Below are 18,044 nucleotides of genomic sequence, written 5' to 3' on the forward strand. Positions count from 1 at the left end.
AAACTTAAAACTGGATGTGATGTTCCCGTCAAATACAGGAGAAAAAAAAAAAAAAAGTACAAGATTGTTGATTGACCCCATTTTCCTTCATTTTTTTTCTTGGATTATCTGACTAAAAACCGGTTGCAACTTGTTGACTAATCTGCTCTCTAATGGAATTGATGCTTTGTTACTTATTGTATATTGTAACATTTTGTAAACCACAACAGTAAACATCACTCATCAGATTTTGTACATAATTTAATATCCATGTATCGGTTTTACATTCCAATGTCAGCGTTTCACAACAGAAAGGAAAGCAGGTGTTCTCCTCCGAGTACTGAACGCCGCTCATACAGTGGTTTCATACAAGCACAGAACAAATCAAGTTCTTATTTCCCTGCCAAACAAGACATGAGACCTTCCACCGCCACAGGGCGAAACATTTAAGGCAGATGACAGATAGGGGTGGTGGGGGTTTTCTAGAACGAGAGACTTTTCTGCTATAGAGCAATGAGAATTACTGTGGTTTCCTTGTAAATTATTAATGGTAATGCCGTTCATGGTTTAGGATTCTTTTTTCTTAATGATTAAAGGTCCAACGTTGTCACCGGTTTCCTCGTTGTGTTTGGTGTGTGCTCCATCACAAAGCGGGAACTGGAAGATAAATAAATGAATCTATAAGACTGCGTTCAGACGTGAAGGAATTGTTGCCAATTTGTGATGCGGATTCCGCGGCAATGTACAGTACACGTGGAGGAGGTTATTTGTTGTTTTTTTTAGACCCAATCCACACATAGCATAAAAATATGCACGGAAATAGGAGCATGCTGAGGATTTTCAAATTCTAAGCATGCTCTGTCTTATATAGAAATTCTGCAGATTTTCACCCTTTCAATGTAGAAGGTGAAATCCACAGTGAATCCGCATTTTACACTACAGATTTCTTCCACTACAGCTACATAACAAAAGTAAAATAGAAAAAAAAAAGGTGCTCTATAAAAAGAGGCCACTGGGACTCCCTGACACCAAAATTAACACAAGAAAAAGTCTGCACAGCACAATGAGGGTATGGTCACACGGCAGCGTCCAATACGCCTGAAATTACGGAGCCGTTTTCAGGCGAAAACAGCTCCTGAATTTCAGATGTAATTGCTCGTACTCGCAGTTTTTCGTGGCGTCAGTTACGGACGTAATTGGAGCTGTTTTTCAATGGAGTCAATGAAAAATGGCTCCCTTTACGTCTCAAGAAGTGACATGCACTTCTTTGACGCGGGCATCTTTTTATGCGCTGTCTTTTGACAGCGGCGCGTAAAAAAAAAAAGCCTGTGTGTACAGAACATCGTAAGACCCATTGATTTCAATGGGCAGATGTTTGCCGGCGGTTTGGAGCCGTATTTTCGGACGTAAGTCGAGGCGTAAAACGCCCAAATTACATCCGTAAATAGGGCGTGTGAACATACCCTTAGAGAACTTCCTCCAAAACCTCAAATAAAAGGTCTATGAACCCATTTTGAGTGTCATGCTAAGGCATTCTATTTTTAATACACATCCGGTCCCCCCTCCTTTCAGACCTGTTCTGGGCTGCAGGCCTCCAGGAGAGATTGTGGTAGGAGTATTTGTCCCCAGTCCTTGGAATCCAGGACCCCAGTGCTGTAAAGCAACAGTACTACTCACATGAGCCCCCCATGGTCATTAAAGTGTAACTGAACTTAAAAAAACGTTGACATGTCAGAAGTTTTGATCGGTGGGGGTCCAAGCACCAAGACCCCCACCAATCAAGAAGATGAAGCGGCAGAACCACTAGGTGTGCACGGTGCCACTTGGTTTCGGATTGGCTTTCTTCAGAAAGCCGAGTGAGTGGTGTACAGGTGCATAGACTTATATCGAGCCCGTACACCACTCGAAGGAAAGCAGTGACAAGTTGCTCACCAGGGCACTTCTGCCACTTCACTTTAGCGATCTGTGGGGTTCTCCGTGCTCAGACAGCCAACGATCAAAACTTCTGACATGTCACTAGGACACTGCCACATTAAAAAAAAAAAAAAAAAAAAAGTTTAGTTACCCTTTAATCCAGAATGTTGCAAAAAAAATAAAAACACCATCTCACCAAGACATTATATAGTTCTGAAAAATATACAAAAAAACTGGTCGGCTCACTGTGCTTTTCACCTGCTTAAATTCTGAACCTAAAAGCTGTAAGAAACCAGCTAGGACTAAGAACCTTAATGGTTCGAAATCACCTTCTTCAACAATTCTACCATTATATAGTTATGTAGATGGAAAAATTAAAAATGAGCTCTGAAATAAGGGGGAAAACGAAAAGAGTGTTTTGGTCTCGAGACAAAAAACTAGCTATGGTTTTAATGGGGTTAGGGCCTGTTCACATTACGTTTTTCCACTTCCGGCAAAGGTATACAGTGTGATACACTGCCCGAAGCCCATGGGCACAGCGCTACTTTAAGTGCGGAGCCCGGGGAAACCCCTGACGTCACTGTCCATATACAGGGGCTTTCAATTATGGAGTCCCTGGCCTGAGCATCACAAGCGCTCTGGCCAGGTACTCCCGCCTTGGGAAAGCCCTTGACGTTACTGTCCATGTATGGACAGTGATGTCAGTGGCTTTGAGATGCCGGAAACCCCAGACTTAGTGTTTGCAATGCTCTGGCTGGTAATTCCACTGCTGGAGCAGCACATTATGTCACTGTCCATATACAGACAGTACTGTGAGGGGCTTCTCCAGTCACAGAGTGATCTGCCAGAGCACTACCGGTGCTCTGGCCAGTGACTCCATAGTTGAAAGTCCGACATCATTGTTCATACATGGACAGTGACGTGACAACAGGGTCTTCAGTGGGGCCGGAATCCAGCACTGAATAAATTTTTTTGCAGGATCCCTCAGGATGTAATAGCGTTGTATACTAAGTTATTCCATCCTCCCCTCAAAAAAAAAAAAGTATACCAGCCTGACGGAGGCCATCTGTATGTAGGGAGCTTTCCCAACGCTAAACGTAGGGCGAAAACATGATGTGAACAGCGCCTAAATTACTAAACAGCAGTTTCCTACAATATCCTATATGAATACATACAATATTTATAGAACCACTGGACAGCTGTTTAAAGAGGCTCTGTCACCACATTATAAGTGCCCTGTCTCCTATATAAGAAGATCGGCGCTATAATGTAGGTGACAGCAGTGCTTTTTATTTAGAAAAACGATCTATTTTAAACCACTTTGAGCGATTTTTAGCTTTATGCTAATGTTTCTTAATGCCCAAGTGGGGGTGTTTTTACGTTAGACCAAGTGGGCGTTGTACAGAGGAGTGTATGACGCTGACCAATCAGCGTCATACACTTTTCTCCATTCATTTACACCGCACTAGCGATATAGTTATATCGTTATGTGCAGCCACACACACACACATTACTGTAGTGACCCGATAATGAATATACATCACTACCAGCCTGGACGTGATGTTTATTCAGAATCCTGACAGGTCTGTAGCGTCTCTGAGATTCCAGCAAGGCAAGCGTAATCTCGCGAGATTACGATGTAACCGGTCATTTCAAACTAGATTACGCTTGCCTTGCTGGAATCTCACAGAAAAGATTCAGAAGTGTCAGGATTCTGAATACACATCACGTCCTGGCTGGAGGTAATGTATATTCATTACCAGGACACTACAGTAATGTTAGTGTTTGTGTATGAGGCTGCACATAGCGATATAACTATATCGCCAGTGCAGTGTAAATGAATGGAGAGAAGTGTATGACGCTGATTGGTCAGCGTCATACACTCCCCTGTACAACGCCCATGTGGTCTAAAGTAAAAACAGACCCACTTTGGCATTAAGAAACGCATTAGAAGAAAGCTAAAATCGCTAATAAAGTGGTTTAAAATAGATCGTTTTTCGAAATAAAAAGCATTACTGTCACCTACATTATAGCGCTGATCTTCTTATATAGGAGATAGGGCACTTATAATGTGGTGACAGTCTCTTTAAAATCACAAATAGAAAACTATTTTTTTTTTTGTTTGTTACCTTTTTGGACCTCCAGCAGCGACAATATACAGCTTTATCTCCCAAGTCCTCCATGTCGAAGGCATGTACGACCTTAGGATTGTCTTTCTGTATGTCCTGGTTTACCATAGATTTGCAGCACTTGTCTTTGCAGCAGAGGGATTTGTAAGCCAGGTATCCTACAGCAGCAGCACCCACAGCCAACGTGGCAGCACCAGCCCACTCTGCCAATCAGGAAAAATAAATGCAGATATAATGCATGGAGAATACTAAAGTGATACTCATCATGTGAGGGCCGGTTCACATCAGCGTTTGCTTTCCGTCTAAGGTTTCCGTCGTGGAACCCCGCAACGGAAAGTCAAACGGAAACCTTCGCTTCCGTTTCCGTCACCATCGATATCAATGGTGATGTAAATGGAAGCAAAGGTTTCCGTTTGACTTTCCGTTGTGAGGTTCCACAATGAAAATCTCAGACGGAACCACTCAATGGTAAGCCAACGCTGATGTGAACAGGCCCTTCGTTCACACTTCGCATTTACCTGCCTCTCTCTCAGCCGTTTTACTTTTTTAATGAATAATCTCATTTACAGTTTGCATTTTTTTTTTTTAGGGCTTGCAGCAGTACAACGTCACGCCCTAAAGGATTCAGTTTGCCGTAGATTAGATAGAGCAGCATCTGAGCCCTCATGTAGAGTGTGCACGATAGAAAGATATATACATATACACAAATTTACATAGTGAATTTCAACATGGATTTCTTGTGGAGTAAAATCTGCAATATCTGAACAGTGTCTAAAGTCTTCTGGCCCGTCTGGAATGCCAAAATCTCATCTGAGATAGCGGGCATGCGACCGTCATGTATGGGAAGACTGCAGTGTTCGGGCGTCAAATCTAGTTACTGCGCATGCGCCGCTATGTTGTCCTGTTGTGCGCACGCACCAGAACATCGATGCACAAGCGCAGGATTTCGTGTGTGCTAGAGGGAAACGAGGCGCTATCAAAAGAAAGGAGGTGGGGTTAACTTGGAAAGGCTTGTGGAACAAAGATCTCACTCTTATGTGCATTAGCATACGGCGTGGCAACACTAAAAAACAGAATATTAAAAAGGCATAGCGCCTGCTTTGAAGATAATTATAGGTTACATAAAAATGATTTCTCACCCACTTCCACCAGGTATTGCTGATTTAATAGGCGAAATGCTGGTGACAGGTTCCCTTTAAAGCAAATCTGTCACCTATTTCATGCGGTCCTCTCAGAGCAGCTGCAGTAGTGACAGTCCCGCGGACACGGCAGGGTTTCATTTATGTGTAAATTTGGTGGAGTTTGGGTAAGCTGGCAGTCCATTAGGTCGCAGAGCGCAATGGACTAGAGTACGGCGTATTCATGAGCTGCGCGCTCCACCCGACACGGATTAAATTTGCAAAAGAATCTGACTGCGTTTTTCTTAAATCGCACCGCGTGTCAATTTCTGTTCGAAAACATTCTGCAGGATGTCGAAGAGATTTGATGTCATTAATCCTCTCCGCTCTGCAATCAGAAGCGGGACAGACGCCACAAGGAGAACCAGAGGTGTTTATCACAGGTTGCGGTCAGTGTATGGCTAGGCTGACTGGCTAGGGGAGCAGGCAGACAGAGCAGGGGGGTTCCAGCAGCATCATAACCTGTGATAGTCTTATTTTCAGCTTAGCTCTAAGGCCCCACACACACAGTTTTTTGACACGACCGTGGCAAAAAAAAACAAAAACGGCCGAAATAGCCTCCCATTGATTACCCTCACGGAAAAAAGCAACATGCCCTATCTTGAGGCATTTTCCTCCTCAAAAACCCCATTGAAATCAATGGGAGACGGGGAAAAACACCACAAACGGCTGCAGTGGTTTTGATGCGTTTTATGGTTTAAAAAAAAAAACCCCAGAGCTGATTTTTACAGGCAGAATTTTCACACCTGCTAGGAGACCATACGTTCTGGGCTCAACCATTACTTATGGATGTGACTGTCAGCACCCAAGAGTAGCGTGTCTATATATGTAGTATGTGTTCAAGTGTGTACATAGTAAGGCTGGATTTACACAAGCGTGTGCGTTTTGCGCACGTTGCAGGTGCGTGTGTCATGCGTATATGCAACATTTCTGCATTTTTAACTCACGTCCGGCATGCGTTTTCCCACACGTTAAAAAACCGGTGAGAGGCGTTATGGAGAGGCCAGCCTACAAAAAGGCACCCTTGCCATACACCTGCTTGCTCTGTGCACATGGAGTCTTTTCACCTTGCTGAAAAATTGTGTTTGTTCACACACTTTTCTGCCTGTTTGTCTTATCATCCAAATTTATGCAGTCTACGTCGCTGGCCCGTGTGCTGCTAGCGTGGATGATTTCTCTGAGATTTGGCGAGCGGCGTCCCATGCTACAGGATCAACCGCGTAGAAGAGGGAGGATTTGGGTTCATCCTCTTGTGGCCCAATGCACCTCCAAAGGGCAGTTTCATACCCTCTATGTGGACCTCCGGCGTCACCCAGAGAAATTTTGATCGTTTTGCCGATGTCTGTGGCCACGTTTGATATGCTGCTTGAGCAGATTCGTACAGGAATCACCTACCAGGACACAAACATGCGGCGCTGCATTTCCCCAGATGAGCGGCTCCTTGTGACCTTGAGGTATGTGTGTTTTACAATTTGTGCTTGCAGGATGCTTTGTGCGTTTCATGTCCTACATAACAGGTGTTTTGTGGTTTGTGTTTCTGACTTCATGTAGATTTCTGGCCACAGGCAATAGTTACCATTCCTTACATTTTGAATTTCTCCTGGGAGTGACCACCATTATCAGGCATTGTGACATCCACCTGTGTCGTGCTGTGGCAGAGATTAAAGGCCACGGTCATGTCTCAGCCCACGCCACAACACTGGCTTAGTATTTCTGAAGATTTTTTTCTTGCCACCCAATTTCCTCATTGTATTGGTGCACTAGATGGGAAGCACATTCGTGTGAAGAAGCGCCCCCCCCCCCCCCCCCCCACTCTGGCTCCAGCTACTATAACTACAAGCAGTATTTTTCCATCGTCTTGTTGGCCTTGGTGGACAGTAATTTTTGTTTTACCGTAGTAGACATTGGGTCGTATGGAAGCTCTGCTGATGCACGCATCAGCAGAGTGGGGCAACGTCTTATGAGTAATCAACTTTCTGTGCCTGAACCTACCATCCTCCCTGGCTCCAGCGGCCCACCAATCTCATATGTCATCGTTGCGGATGAGGGTTTTGCCCTGACAAGGCAAGTAATGCGTCCATTTGCTAGAAGGGGCTTGGATGAGCGTAGACGCAACTTCAATTACCGCATATGCAGAGCGCGAAGATGTGTTGAATGTGCCTTTGGCATCATGTCAAACAAGTGGAGGGTCTTGATCACAACAATGCAAATGTCGCCGCAGAATGTGACACGTATCATCCAAGCGTGTGTAGTTCTGCATAACTTTACACGCATACATAATGCAAGCTTTGATGCAGAATATATCCAAACAAATGCAACCAACACCAACATTGTGCCGGCAATTCCACTAGGGAGTGAACAAAACATCTTGACTCCGAGTGCGCTAAAGATTTGCCAAATATAGCCCTGCTGGAGCACTACCATGGCAGCACGATGCCATTTAAAGGGTGGCATAGTTATTAGTATTGTCAAAAAAGGTCCTTAGTGACCCGTGTATTTTCTTTCTTATTGGGGGCGTGTAGTGTTAGGGACTCGCAATACATGAGGACCCTTGACGTGGGTTGCGAGCTTATATCGTTTGGGGTTTCGACTTCACATTTAGCAGGCAAACAGGTAATTGGATCAGAATAACATTGGCTATACCAATGTTTTCTCATACAATCACAACTGTCCTTTGTGTGTCAAATATGAAAGCACTTCACGGCCACATTGAAATCGCTTTTGAATCAAGCCAAACCCCAACAGATGAACAAATACCTCAATGATGTCGTGCAACAATGTTGGGCCCTGGTAAACCGTGTGGAAATATACAACAACCAGATTGGCAAACATTGTGAAAAAGAGGTGTAAATAATAATGCACACACTCATTTGCAAATTGAAAACCGGAGTTTATGTTCTGGCCACACAAAACCCCAAGTACTAACATATGTAGACAATCCCCAATTTGCACCAACATGATGCTACAACAACAATAAGCAAACACTGAAGTATAAAATAACAAAAACAACTTCCTTCAACTGGCACTCCTACAAGTCATGGCAAGGCGGGGATGTGTAAACGGACATTTCAGCACCACTATGCTGTCCACGGGCCTGCAGAGGATGTTCAACAGCATAGTGGTGCTGACGCTGCGCCTGGTAGCCGTGACTTTGCATAGGAGGATAAGTTTCCGCCGCTCTGCTGTAGGCCGGCAAATGTCGGTCACGGGCCGGCATAGGACCAGGAGAAAAACGTGCAGGCAACGGCCTATACGGATGTTGCTGTGCGCTGGGGTGGCCGGTTGGGATGGCCCAGGTACATTGTACCCCACAGAAGGCTCAGGTAATCCACGCCAACGCTCTATTGTGTAGAAGCACTGGCGCGGATTGTTGGGAGGTGTGACACTGTCGATCAGGGAAATTAGTGAGGCCTGGAGGCGCGCCAGCCTATGGTCCGGTACCTTTCGAAGTAAGGGGGCCATGCTGCAGCAAAAGAAGTCGTAGCCGTCCTCATCTGCGGAGCGCCGCACGTATTCCAGGACCCTGGCGTCCACTTGCGCACCTGCAGAAGGCATGTGACTGCGTCGGTGTCTGGCTGCTGCAGGATGTTGTCGCACTTCGTCCGGTGTCACTTGTTCTTGCGCGGACGCTAGTGGCGCTGGTTCCTGAGCGGTCGGCTCCGGGGTTAGGGCCAGCAGGGGATTTGGGTTATCTGGCGCTTGGGACTCCTCATGGGCAGGCTCCTTCTTCGGAATCTTGTAGATTGTCGTTGGTTCTAGAATATAAATATATTGCGTACATGACATGTGAACACCGACATTTGTTCAAGCGACAGTAGGATTACTTACGCTCGCATCTCCATGATGTCTTTGAGAAACATGAGCTGCTGGGTGTACAGGTACTTTTTTTGGAAGCACCATCTCCACTTCGTCCTCTGGCGCCATACTCCCTGCGGAACTGATCCCGGGTGCTCCTCCACCGGGTCTTCACATCATCTACTGTACAAGGAACCAAAACTGAAATGGTCAGTCATTACGTTACACCACACACAGCTACATTTCAAAACATTTTCATTGCTTTACACAGCAACATACATTACACACGGTGATGATGCAGCGACACAAACAAAACGTTGGCCATTTTGGAAATGTTAGCGCAGGGACATACGATTGAATCTGGATGACATTACATCTATAAAGACATGTACTCACCAATTCTTACGGTCTCGTGTGCTGCTTTTAGCCCATTCCTGGCTGAAGAGCGACTGGGCTATGTGGTCCCATGCCACATCTTTGGCAGTACGGTCGTGGTAGGACTCTGTACGCGTGTCCCACACCTCGGGCCTCTCCTGCACAAGGCAGATCAACTTCTCCACATCCAAAGCTCTAGGCATGCCTGCAGTTGTCTGTGTCCAGCTCTGTATGTGCCAAACACGTTCCAAAGCACTTCCTGGTTTCTGCTTGTTTGGACAAGTTTTCAAAGTCATTTACATACACTTAAGAGTTACGTGAAAAACGCATGTCCCACAGAGGTGCCTCCGTGTGGCATGCGTGATTTTCACGCACCCATTGACTTCAATGGGTGCGTGATGCGCGAAAAACGCACAAATATGGGACTTGTCGTGAGTTTTACCGTAGCGGATACAGGCTGCGCAAAAATCACGGACTGTCTGCCCGGCCCCATAGAGCAACATCGGTCCGTGCGAGGCGCGTGAAAATCACGTGCGTTGCACGGACGTATTACACGTTCGTGTAAATAAGCCCTTAGTGTGCATGTATGTAGCGCGAGAGCATGTGTGCGTGAGTTTATGTAGGACAGCATGAACTGTTAAGCCTAGTTCCCACAGTGCAGATTTTGCATGTATAAATCAAAACCAGGAAGGAAACTGCATGCAAAATCTGCAGCAAATCTGCACAAGGCTTAAGGGTGCAGAGGCATAATTGGTTGCAAAAATGTCTGCGACTGAAAATCTATTCCATTGCCTGAATGTAACTGCAGAAGTTCATACACTTGCTGCAGAGACAACCACATTCACATGAGTGGAACAGATTTCCAGTTGCAGAAATTTCTGCAACAAAATCTGCTGCGTGTGACTGTACCCCAAGATTAAATTCACACATAGCATAAACACTGTGGAAAATCCACAGCATGATACAGTAGCAGGGTATGGATGAGATTTGAACAAATCTCATCCACACGCTGCGCAAACGATGAGCGAAAAAAACTCAGCTCAGAAATAGACCTGCGGTGCAGTTTTTTTAATCTGCAGCATGTCAATTATATTTGCGTAATCCCTGCTTTTGTATTGTGGGTTTTCGCCATTGAATTCTCTGGGAGGTAAAACCGACAAATAGATATTTTTTTTTGTGGCGGAACAGCTGCGATCTTGGCGCAAAAAAACTCAATTTAGAAAAAAAGGTTTCTTATACTTACCCAGAATTTTGTGCTGCTTCTTCGTCCAGGCCGGCCTCCTGGGATGACATTTCATCCCATGTGACTGCTGCACCCACTCATAGGCTGCAACAGTCACATGGGATAAAACATCATCCCAGGAGGCCGGCCTGCAGGACATCAGAGGGTAAGTATACCGTTTGTTTTTTGGAACGTGCAGTTGTTCGCGGTGGACATTCCGGCCAAAAAACTGCACAACAATTTGGTGCGGTTTATGGGCCAGAATTCCCTGCGGCCACCAGGACGTATAACCTGTGTGCTTTTACGCAGCGTATCCGCCCCGTGTGAACATACCCCAAATACGGCAGTGTTTCCAGTCCCTGGTCAGCAACGTGAGGAGATTCTGGTGAGATCTTATTTTCAGGCCATATTGCCCAGCCCTATGTCTTGGTATGTTTTAGGCCTGATTCACACGAGCGGATTTTACCTCCATGTTATGGACATTAAAACAACGGCCGTCACGTGGACCTATGTAATTCAATGGGGCTATTCAGACATGCGTTTTTCAAGCAGCGCGTGTCCGCTGTGTGAAACTTACTGCAAGTCCTAATTTTGTGAGTTTTTGCGCAACACTCAGCCCACTGAAGTCAATGAATGCATGAAAACAACCGACAGCACACGGACATCATCCGTGTGCGTTCCGTGATTCACGCACAAGTTGCTAAAGAAAGGAGAACAAAAATAAACCCGCCTTCAGACGTAAAAAATGAATGACATACGTGCGTGAAAAACGCACTGTACACGGATGCCACATGGAAACGCAATGCAAGAAAAACACGTTTTTTTTATGCGTGCAAAACAGACACGTTCATGTGAATCTAGCCTTAGGGTAAGATCACACGCGGCAGATTTGTGGCAAAAATTTCTGCAACTGAAAATCAGTTCCCTCCATTTAAACCTGGTTGTTTCTGCAGAAAGTGCGTTCATTTCTGCACACCCCATTCAGATGAACTGATTTTCAGACGCAGAAACTTCATCAACACAATCTGCACTGTGTGAACTTACCCTTAAATTAGTAAGAAAGAAAAACACACAAGACTTGTTTATTTAGCAAAATCACTTCGCCCGAATTACAGCGGCAGCAACATGGATGAGATTTTAAATAAAATCTCATCCACACTGCGGAAAAAAAAACAAAAAACGCGTAAGACATGTGCGGAAATTGACTTGTGCTGCAGATTCTCAATCTGCAGCATGGTAACCAATCACTGCAGAATATCCGCATGGAAATTTAGGACGGCAACTCTGCAGCATTTCCATCTCATGTGCAGGGGGCGTAAGTCTGGATTTTCACGTCTGTCAAAATGGTGAAAGTTGTGGAAAACTGCACCATATTGCTGCGATACAGCGATTTATTTTTTTGCTCTAAAACCGTGCGCTTCAATTCAGAATTTAGTTTCTTATTTGAACCAACATGACAAAACAACGAACAATTATTTACAGTCAGTCAACTTCTCATGTGGATGAAATGAAGAGATTCATGGTTGTGCACAATGCAGCACATAAGCATGATACAGCACTTTCTACACTTACGTCACCAGAGTAATCCTAAATTCTACCTCTAAAATGTTAAAGGGGTAACCTCATCATAGACCACCTCAATCACAGTGATCAGACCCTCGGCCGTCATTGCCATGGGAAGCCACGGCCAGCCAGACATTTCCCCTGCAGAGAAAATGTAGCGTTACAAGGGGACGGTCATGTTATACATGGACGGCGGCGAGTCCACCAGAACCAGTCACTGCTTGTTAGCTGCTGTGGGTCAGAGGGGTGGGGGATCCCAAGTGCCCCCCCTCTATGAAATCCATTTGCCCTAATAGGAATCTGGACAGCCCTTTAATGCTAGAAAGTAGCAATATTCTGACAACTCCAGACCTGTCAGTCATGAGACCAATAAACTCCTGCGTGCTACCAGTCACACCCAACCTGCGAGGGTGGAAAGAATTTGTGACTTTACACCCAGTTCTTTTAACAAGGAGTTTCTGTACAGTGGATATAAACTCAGAAAAAATAAAAATAAAAAAAAGGATATCACCAAATCCAAATATCCCAGATGTAAGAAGCTTCCTGTAGTAAAGAGTAGATCAGCGGTTCTTAAAAAGACGATCAAGTATAAAACCATTACAGTAGCTGGATGACACCCAATATTGCCACCATTACAGCTCCTATAGCGCTCATTGCCCCTTTCCCTGCCTAGTAATGTATTGATGCTCCGCAGGCTCCCGTATTACTGGATAAGTAAATGTTTGTGTGTCGATTCAGTGGGCGCCTTCTAAAGCTTAAAGGGAACCTGTCGGCAGTTCTGAGGTCTCAAAACTACAGACGAAGCGATTCAGGGGAGGGAAAGGGCATTTTAGACTAGACCAATGGCAAGTGCCACTGAGGCGGGACTTGATATGAAAGTGCTCCTGCAGGCCCCGTCCCTCTGCTCTGAGTGGCGGCTCTAGGGGCCAATCAGGAGACCGCTAGAGCCGTCAAATAAGAGAAGAGTGTGGAACTTGCAACCGCCAGGGAAATCAAACGTCAGTTTCTTGCTCGTGCATCTTGCATGACCTAGACAAGAGGTAAGCTCAAAATGTCCTTCCCCTCACCCTATATCCCCGTCATGAGTTGGTTCCCTTTTATATCCCCAGTAAACGCACTGCAGGAGAAAGATACGATTTTAAAACGTTTGTTGGCAGGATCTGTAGTCAGTCTGGTGTTGGCGGTGACCTCCAGAACGTCCCCCATCTGCTGTGGGTGGTGACAGACATTGGACAGGCTGGATTTCCACCCGATACTAGTGTTTCCTCACCCCACCAAGATAAGCACCACCAGGGGTGTCCGACAGCAGCTACGTCCCTATGGGTCAATATTACAGACCTGGAGGCACTCCGCATGCTGATCAGGAGCGGCTGTAGTGATTTACATTACAGGTTGTGTTTTTAGCTTTCATAATCCTGTGCAAAATGATTCGGAGCACAGAAAGACATTAATATAGTACAGACGATACACAGCGACTTGTAAACCGGAATACAACAGAGAGCAATGTACGAGTAAAGACAGTCATACATTATTCATCTCAATCACAAGCAGACGATCTCCGAGGATTCATCGTGGTCCTGGGCCAACACTGGATTAATAGACGTCCACACAGGAGGATTCTGCCCGAACACAATTACCAGATCACAGAGAGAAAATCGATGGCTGAATAAATTTGATATAACTATGAACTCAAAAAGGGAAGTATCAGGAATCAAAATATTGAAGAAAAAACAAAAAACAAAAAAAAAACCTCGCTGTGACAAACGGGTGGCAAATAACTATGCCCCAAAAAACGTGGCCACCGTCCTCATATGCACCAGAGAATATGGAATAACTCATAGCCATAAGCTTGATGGTCTACTTTACTAACGGTTTCTAGGCATAATTAGCACTGTCCACATGGTAGTGTACTACAAGTATCAGAAAGCCCTGGCATTCGCAAAGCATGCTGGGACTGCACACGGTGACTATGCCCGCTCTGGCAGTATTAAACATTAGCAGTGCAGTAAGCAGAACAAAACAGTAGGGGCTTCTTACCTCGCAACCCGTAGTTAGAGCTCATGTCTCCAGCTGCCCTCTGCTCTGCACTAGGGAAGTCTCAAGGACACTTGGCGCTCGTATCACGTCTCCTGGGCTCAGCACTACCTTTTAGGCGGAGAGAAGAGGGCTCATTAATCAATACCAAGATAAGCACAAGAGGGAAGACCATATGGTAATAGTCCACATGAATGTGTCCGCAGTTTGTGTGACGCAGCCGACGTCTTCTACAAGAGGGTCAAAAGTGCTGTTGGCTACATCAAAATGGCCACCATCATTGTTTTTATAGTGTTTGTTCTCTAGCGCAGCGAGTGAGAGGGAATGCTGGGTAAAACAAGGTATGAAGCTCTTGTGACCATATGAAGTTCGGGCAAGCTACTGGCTAAGAGGGTTTTGCATTTTTTTTTAAATGGGTTTTTACATGAAAAGGCAAAACGTGACTGAGAAAATAGTCCAGATTATGAATTATTGATTTAGTGGGAATGTCCTCTGTTACACTTCTGCCATAGAGACATGTTAGAAGTTTGCATTGGTGTGGGTCTGTGAGTTAGGAACATCTTTGTAAGTTAAAAAAATATGGAAATCTCTGGATCTGTGAGTGTCCATGAGTCGTCCTATTAAAATCAATCCACTTTTGACAATGGAAAAGAGGAAAGTGCATAAACCGCCAGTTCCCTGCAGAAGGCCAAACGTATAAGGCACGGATCTTTCCAGACTGTGCTACGTTTAAAAAATAAATTTCGTACTCTATTGCCCAAATCAGTACCCCTAAATAGTATGATTGATAGTGTAAGAAAAAGTTCTGCAACTTTCGAATATTCTCTATCTCTACATGTTTGCCAACCTTCTTTTACTTCCAGAGACTGAAAACTACATATTGCATTTTTTGGCAGGCAGAAAAAATCTCCTCCAGGAATTTTGCGGCAGATTTTTAATTGCTAGCGATTTTTTATGGGGTTTTTTGCTGGATTTTTTGCCAACGTTCTATTTTACCGTTGAATCTAATACAAAAACCGCCGCAAAAACAGCTCCAAATAAGCACCACAGGTTTTCCTGCCACCGATTGATTTCAATGGGAAGTCAGAGGCGGAAACAGCTCAAAGAAAGAGCATGCCACTTTCTTTTTCCCACCAGTGACCAAAAGCCGCCAGGGGAAAAAATCCTCTGCCTTCCCTTGAAATCAATGGGGGGGGGGGGGGGGGCGGGCGTGATCTAGAGCAGTTCTATTCCAACACAGTTTCCGCATCAAAATCAGCGCCAAAAACGACCTGTAAACTACCTTTTACAGCAATTGTATGTCGCCTTTCACACTGCTTTTATGGTCTCCTTTTGACATATATGCCTGGTAAAGCTCCTGACGTATACGTTAAACCCAGGCTGTGACTAATGCAAAAAGCCCCTATCACACTGTTTCCCCTGCACATTTAAAGTATGCACCGTAAAAGCGCCCGGCACATATGTCAAATGTACCTGTAGGCTCCCATTATACTGACGGTGCCAAAAGGTGTCCTTTTTTCTTCCGTTGGGTGGTATACGACGGGGATACCCTGTTCTTGCTGGATAGAATGGCGTAGTCGATTACGCTATTCTAGTTTCATATGGTTCACATGACTTGAACCTTGTCATTTGAATCAATTTACTTTTATACACTTGAAGAGGCTCTGTCACCAGATTTTGCAACCCCTATCTGCTATAGATCGGCCCTGCAATGTAGATTACAGTAACGTTTTTATTTTTAAAAAACTAGCATTTTTGGCCAAGTTATGACCATTTTTGTATTTATGCAAATGAGGCTTGCAAAAGTACAACTGGGCGTGTTTACAGTAAAAGTACAACTGGGCGTGTATTATGTGTGTTACATCTGGGCGTGTTTACTTCTTTTACTAGCTGGGCGTTAGGAATGGGAGTGTATGATGCTGACGAATCAGCATCATCCACTTCTCTTCAGAACGCCCAGCTTCTGGCAGTGCAGACACAGCGTGTTCTCGAGAGATCACGCTGTGACGTCACTCCCTTCCTGCCCCAGGTCCTGCATCGTGTCGGCCACATCGGCACCAGAGGCTACAGTTGATTCTGCAGCAGCATCAGCGTTTGCAGGTAAGTAGCTACATCGACTTACCTGCAAACGCCGATGCTGCTGCAGAATCAACTGTAGCCTCTGGTGCCGGTGTCCTCGCTCATCCGACACGATGCAGGACCTGGGGCAGGAAGTGAGTGACGTCACAGCGTGATCTCTCGAGAACACGGCTGTGTCTGCACTGCCAGAAGCTGGGCGTTCTGAAGAGAAGTGGATGATACTTCTATACACAACGCCCAGCTAGTAAAAGAAGTAAAAAACGCCCAGATGTAACACACATAATACACGCCCAGTTGAACTTTTACTTTAAACACGCCCAGTTGGACTTTAGCAAGCCTCATTTGCATAAATACAAAAATGGTCATAACTTGGCCAAAAATGCTCGTTTTTAAAAAATAAAAACGTTACTGTAATCTACATTGCAGCGCCGATCTGCTGCAATAGCAGATAGGGGTTGCAAAATCTGATGACAGAGCCTCTTTGAGTTGCATGCCAGGAAAAGTAAATGGCATATTTTACACAACATTCCGCATTCACTTCTACTGGAGTGTAGCTGTCAGATCACTGTGCATGAACTGGAAACCTGTATATTAGAAATACTCCACACACTCTTGAATGCAAATATCACAGATTTATTGACTGGTCACACAGCGTTTAACGGCAAGCCAGTGAATAGTGGTAAACGTTTTCAGTGAACTGGAACCTGAGTACGACCTGATGTGGTCAAATTGAGTTGCTAAAATAGTTTGATTCAGTGCATTCCTATGAGTGAGTCAACAATGTATGGTACTGGCCAAAAGTTTTGTGACTGACACAAATTTTGCTCTACTTGGGGACTCCAGCGATAGGAAACTTCTGACATCACTGTCCATATATGACATCAGGAGTATTCCCTGGGCTCGAAGGCGGGACAGAGCACCTACTAGCACTCTGCCCAGGTCTCCGTCGCTGTTGAAGTTCCTGAAATCATTGTCCATATATAGACCATGATGTAAGGAGCTTTCCCAGGGACAGAGTCCTTGGGCAGATAGTAGATGCTCTGTCCCGGGACTCCAACTCTGGGGAAGCCCCTGACATCACTGTCCCTATATGGACAGTCAAAAAAGAGAGACTAGGCAGCACATCCAAAAATGAATGGAATTTATTCACCCAAAGATGCAACGTTTCAGTCCAGCAGCACCTTTCTCAAGCATGTTTGAGAAAGGTCCTACTGGACTGAAATGTCGCATCTTTGGGTGAATAAATTCCATTGTTTTTAGGATGTGCTGCAGTGTCTCTCTTTTCTGGATTTCACTAAGGAAATTTTGGATCAAGTCCTGTTGAGGCCTGCACCCCGTATATTATATTTATCTAGTGCTGTGATATCCATATATGGACAGTGACATCAGGAGCTTTCCCAGCACCAGAGCATCTACGAGCGTACTGCTCGAGGACTACAGCTATAGTCACTGCTATAGTCTATATATAGACTACAGCTATAGTCACTGATGTCACTGTCCATATATGGACAGCGACATCAGGAGCAGTACTGGAGTTCCAGAGCGCAAGCTGTTGCTCTGCCGTAGACTTTAGCGCTATGGAAGCTCCTGAAGTCACTGTCCATATATGGACAGTGATGTCAGGAGTTTCCACAGCGCTGGAGTCCCTGGGCAGAGCGCTGGTAGATGCACTGTCCTGGGACTCTGGCCCTGGGAAAGCTCCTGACAGGAGTTTCTATCACCAGAGTACCCAAGCACAGCATCAGCTAGCGCTCTTCCCGGGCCTTCAGCACTGCA

The 18,044-nt window shown here is 45.2% G+C and overlaps 1 protein-coding gene across 1 annotated transcript; it reads right to left on the reverse strand.

Annotated features, from left to right (window-relative positions):
- Positions 1-227: 227 nt before the first annotated feature.
- CISD1 (CDGSH iron sulfur domain 1) lies at positions 228-14,370 on the reverse strand. Its single transcript, XM_075842644.1, has 3 exons — positions 14,193-14,370; positions 4,023-4,225; positions 228-636 (listed from the first exon to the last, which is right to left on the reverse strand). Exons 1-3 carry the CDS (start codon positions 14,215-14,217, stop codon positions 547-549), a joined length of 318 nt encoding a protein of 105 aa, XP_075698759.1. The 5' UTR covers positions 14,218-14,370; the 3' UTR covers positions 228-546.
- Positions 14,371-18,044: the final 3,674 nt, after the last annotated feature.

The sequence above is a fragment of the Rhinoderma darwinii genome, chromosome 11 (assembly GCF_050947455.1).
Source record: "Rhinoderma darwinii isolate aRhiDar2 chromosome 11, aRhiDar2.hap1, whole genome shotgun sequence".
Lineage (NCBI taxonomy): Eukaryota > Metazoa > Chordata > Amphibia > Anura > Rhinodermatidae > Rhinoderma > Rhinoderma darwinii.